The sequence below is a fragment of the Pygoscelis adeliae genome, unplaced genomic scaffold, assembly GCF_000699105.1.
Source record: "Pygoscelis adeliae isolate BGI_AS28 unplaced genomic scaffold, ASM69910v1 Scaffold202, whole genome shotgun sequence".
Taxonomy (NCBI): Eukaryota; Metazoa; Chordata; class Aves; order Sphenisciformes; family Spheniscidae; genus Pygoscelis; species Pygoscelis adeliae.
The window spans coordinates 2,236,729-2,241,833 of record NW_008824544.1 but is presented as its reverse complement, the minus strand read 5'-3'; the positions used below and the strand labels follow the sequence as shown (position 1 = coordinate 2,241,833).

Here is a 5,105-nt window from a genome sequence, read left to right as displayed (position 1 = left end):
TTATTATTATTATTATTATTATTACGAGCGGCTGTGTGGTACTCAGTTGCCGACTGAGGTTAAACCACAACAATCTCTCACCACGCGTGATATAAGGAGCTTAAATTCATAGTTCAGGATTCTGGAGCAGGTGTCTAAACATTTAATGCTCAGAGTAACAGTCCATGGGTTCCTTTCCAGATCTAGCACTAAATACTCACTCTCTGCTATACTCAAATACTATGTACTTGTGTCTTCCGTTGCTATTTGTAGGTGTAGCAGTGATAGCTGTACTACAGAGAACTCTCCACTACGACTGCATTGTCCTAGTGAAACAGTTCAGGCCCCCAATTAACAGCTATTGCTTGGAGTTTCCTGCAGGTAAGTGACTGAAACATTAAGATGAGTTACATAAAGCTGACAGTTAAGTGTGTTTAAATGTGCTTGCAGCGTCAATCTTAATGAAGTAGCTCTAACCAGAAAATCATGGTGAGCTCTGTAGCTCAGTGTGCTATTCAAAAATAGGAATATTTGATAATGAAGAATACAAAATAAACATCGTTCATTTTAGCAGATTGGAGGCATTTTGCACGGTAGCCTGTTAGTAGAATATTGCATTTCCCTCCATTCCTCCTTTCTGTAAGAGCTGAAGCATTTGGCTTCTTTCCCTCATGAGAATACTAATGCCATTTCCTGGGAAGGTAGCATGCTCCTGTAGATAATCAGTTGGAAGACATGGGCAGCAGCATGATGAATCCTGGAACTGGCATCCTTCCTAACGCCTCAGTTTATCCCTCTGTAAAAATAGGGTAGTGACAGTGTTTCACCTCATTTGTAAAGCTGGATTAGATCTTGGGATGCGTACTGCGGTTAAGTGCTAACTTTTAAATTGTTCTTGTGTATTACTTATCTCACAGGCCTCATCGAGGAAAATGAGACTGCAGAAAGCGCTGCATTGCGAGAGTTGGAGGAAGAAACTGGGTACAAGGGGGAAGTCGTTGAATGTACTCCAGGTCTTCGCTTTTTTTCATTTTTCCAAAGCTAATTCTGTCTGTGATGGGTACTCTGAATGTCTAAAATGCTCTAAACCAGAGGAAAAATCTACGCAGAAGTGTCTATGCAGATTAGCAGAGTAGTATCCCATGCCTGTACCAATGAGACTTTGGTCCTTTATGAGTCAGTTGCTGAACTCCTGTTAAACACACAGGACTAAAGTAACAGTCTGATGTCTGTACTTTGCTATTAAGATCCTTTACGCAAAACCCAATTATTCAAGCTGGGATTTGGCATGTTAGTATAAAGGTCTAAACTGCTGGACTTAATGTGAAGAACATCTGTGAACTTAGGTAGAAAAAACAGCTGCATGATGCAGTCCGAGTGGAGGTCACCCTCACGTCAGCTGCGGGGAGGTGACAGTACTCAGGTTCTCCAACCGGAAAGAAGAAAGGAGGGAATAACAGGAGTAAAGCCAGAGATCCTTTGGAACGTGATTGCTGCCAATCCAATGCTTCCTACATAAAACAAAACGAAGGCAAAAGGAGGGTCGTAAACAAAACCTGAGAAGGTAGGCAGAAAGGTCAGGCAACTTGCATATGATTTCGAGTAAATGTCATTATAGTTGAGACTTGGCTCTTGATTATCCGGTACGACTGCACGCTGGGGACTGAGAGAGATGGAGACGGGCGATGGCAAACTTAGACTCTAATAGGCTGAGGAAGTCTGTAAGGGAACTATAGTTTACAGTTTAATCTTCAGTCTATGGAATGGAAAGGAAACCTAGGTGCTGAAAACAAGTCTTGCAAGGAATCTGTGAGAGCTGAGAGTTAGAAACATTACTCTTAAGAACATGTGAAAACAAAACTTTTCACAACTCTTCCAGCATGAACTTCTGCCAAATATGTGTTCTCCTATTGTATCAGATATATTTGTGCGAAAGCTTTTGTTAAAATGTCAAGGTGCCTTTTGAAAAATTAACCTCTACATGTGCTTGTTGGCAGCTCTCTGCTTGGACCCAGGTTTGTCAAACAGCACAACACACATTGTGAGCGTCACCATTAACGGAGATGAGGCTGAGAATACGAGACCTAAACAAAAACTTGGTGAGTTTTGTACCGTTCATTCGAAAATTCTGAGAAGACAACAAAACAAACAATGGGTTGAAAAGAACTACCCCTACCACTGCATCTCTTCTGTCCTAGCTGATTTAGATGCTGTGCGTCCTTCAAATCATATCCTGCAGTCTAGACAAGCAGAGCCGTATTTCTCTGCTAAACTCACTGGGGAGGTCTAGATGTTAAGTGTTGGGTGTTGGCACGCCCGGAATGAGACATTTAGGTGCCAAACTTCAGTGAGAGCCATAAGCACTTGTGAACTTAGATATTCCTCTTAGCTGTGGCTTGACGTTGGAAGAAAGTACGGAGTCACTCATAATCAGTCAGCTATCGAAATGCTTTTTAGTTGTACACTCAAGTGTATTTCAAAATCCTTAACTTACTACGTTGTTTTTTTTTTTTACTTGCAGATGACGGAGGTACGTTACGTAGCTGTGCTCACAGTGACAGTAAGGTCAAGTGTGATGTTCGTATGGCAAGTTTTACTTAGAAAATGTCAGTTAAAACTGTTTTTCATTTGGGCTTGGTTAATCTCCTGATCCTGAGCAAGCATGCATGAGATCGGCTTTGGCCTAGACACGAAAATTCCTGTGGGGCGTTATTGCATCGATTACCTTCAAGTATTGCACCTATAGCACCAGTATCTCAGGAAACACAAACTGCTGAATCCACAACAGCTGTAGATCAAGCCCCAAAGACAACCAATTCAGATAGACAGGGGAGAGTTAAGTCAACACAAATTCATCAAGAACAAACCCTTTCTCCCTCTGCTGTTTTGGTCTGCAAATGCATCTACAGTCCATCACTGTACCAGTGTCTGCCAACCCCATCCCACCCCCAACAGTACACTGTCCATTCTCAGAAGGGAGCAGGTCTCCTTTTAGAAGGATTCTTACCCTCTGTAGCTGTCAGCTACGCTGTGTTTTTCCCAGCTCTTTCCCAGTTTCTTTCTGCCAAACCTGGTTTTTAATGACCCCAGTCATTAACTGATGGGGGTCATAATGCCTTCCCCCATTTAACTGGCCTTTTTGTGATATAGGAAGGCTCACAGCTTTTGGATGGTGATGAGCATTAAGCCAGTTTGTTTCCCCTTTCAAGCTGTAAGAAACAGGACCCTGAGGTAGGCCTCCTCTACTGTTCACTAAATTAAAGGCACATAAATTTTTTTCTTCTCTCCTAGAATTTGTGGAAGTCATTTCACTTCCAAAGAACGACCTACTGCAAAGAATTGACGGTAAGAGCTTTCTGACACATTCAGAGCACTAACGTGAGCTTCAGGAAACCCTTAGCTTCTCCTCTCATAGCCCCTCATTGCATTTCTTGTCCTAGAATACCGTATCTTAAACAAAAAGTTGGGAGAGACTTGGCCAGGTGACAGAGTTAGTGGTAGCGGTAGGTCTTGGCATTAAGTCTTCATGTCTGGAATGCTACACGTCTTCATTTCAGTAAAGGACTTAAATTTCTGCAGAGGAGAAGTTTTAACAGCAGCATCTCATAATTTTTTGTTTGTTTCTTTCTTTTCAGAACTAGTAGCAGAAGAACATATTGCAGTGGATGCCAGGGTTTACACTTACGCATTGGCCCTGAAGCGTGCAGCAGAGAAACCGCTCCAAGTTCCTTTTATGAAGTTCTAAAACTAGATGATGAGAAATTTAGTTGAAAACTGCCCAATTCAGATGGCTTAGAAGTATAACTCTTCTTGTATCAAAGATCCTTTGCTTTACTTGTAGAGCAAAACCAGTATTTGTAGGAATGATTCTGATATTTTCATCTGGAATTATGTAACTGACAAAAAGCATTTCTTCTAACTGCTCAGTCTATCAAGCCTTGACAGAATAATCCTAATAAAAATGCCGTTTAATTTTCAGAATGGCTTGTTTCTCACTGTATTCATCATTGCACTTACGTTTCCGCATAAGGAAGATGCGTAAGTAACTGTAGTTGATGGTGTAACACCGTCTGTTGAAGACGAGGAAGACAGCAGGAAGAGCGCGCTTCCCTCTCGTCCGCAGGCAGCAGCCTTTGAACAACTGTAGGTAGTTTTCTGCAATAGAAGCAGCAGCAACAGCTACCCGGGGACACAGCACGCGTGCTCTGGCTGCGGTGTTTGAAACTGCAGTTTCTGGAACTTCCTTTTATGGTTTAGACCTGAAGGTGTTGCTTCCTTCTCCCAGGAAAGAGAAAATTGATTTGTTTGACCTAAGAAAATACAGACTCCGACAGCGATGACGATGGTAACAACACAACGTCCACTAGTGCAAACCAGAACGGTGCAGGACCCAGGCGGGGGATTCCGTTTATGGTACGGGCTTACCTACATGCTCCGAGACAGCGCAGCCCTGCAGTTCTCCCTCTCCCTGGGAGGCATCCGTGTACCCAGGCCGCACCTTAGTTCTGTCTAATCACTTCTAGGTAAATCTTCCGCCAAACCACCCTTCAGTGTACCTGTGCACCGTCGACTGCTTCTAATTAGGTAAACCACCACCACTGCTTAAAGGTTAGGATCTAGGAGTTGTAATGAACATATGCGAATATCAAAGTCTTGCCCCTGAAATAAATTTGGATGAGCACGCATAATTAGGAAGACTTACCTCACTTAGAAATGAAGCAGAAAACTTGCTTTTCTTACCTTCACAAAAAACACAAAGTTACTTTCAAGTTAAGCATGAGAGAAGACCAAAGAGATCAAAATGTGACATCAAAGGGAAAGTCACTGATTACAGCTGAGCGGCAAAGCTCAATGATTTTAAGGGGAGGAATCCAGAGAGTTGTTTTTTAATTAAGGCTGCTAAAAACTGATCAGAATTATATTCTAGAAAGGATAAAGATAAAAAAAGGAGCCTTCCAGACCTACCTCACTAGCAAAGCATGTTAGAAATAATAAAAAACCGCCTGTGAATCACATCTTGCACAGATAAGACGCAGGAGAGAGCTTAATTAAATAAGTTTATTGTCTAACGTTTACAGTTGTTACATCGCCACTGTAAAGTGCGACAACATAAATAAGTTCTCAGC

At 42.1% G+C, this 5,105-nt stretch overlaps 1 protein-coding gene across 2 annotated transcripts in view; it reads left to right on the top strand.

The window, feature by feature from the left end:
- Positions 1–3,960, top strand: part of NUDT5 (nudix (nucleoside diphosphate linked moiety X)-type motif 5) — a 24,407-nt gene extending 20,447 nt beyond the window's left edge. For both annotated transcript variants that reach the window (XM_009321748.1, XM_009321749.1), the window contains 6 exons: positions 253–360; positions 897–992; positions 1,977–2,078; positions 2,501–2,509; positions 3,271–3,324; positions 3,615–3,960. In XM_009321748.1, coding sequence (XP_009320023.1) covers positions 253–360; positions 897–992; positions 1,977–2,078; positions 2,501–2,509; positions 3,271–3,324; positions 3,615–3,724 — 479 coding nt within the window. In that variant the 3' untranslated portion in view covers positions 3,725–3,960. The remainder of the gene's footprint in view (positions 1–252; positions 361–896; positions 993–1,976; positions 2,079–2,500; positions 2,510–3,270; positions 3,325–3,614) is intronic.
- Positions 3,961–5,105: the final 1,145 nt, after the last annotated feature.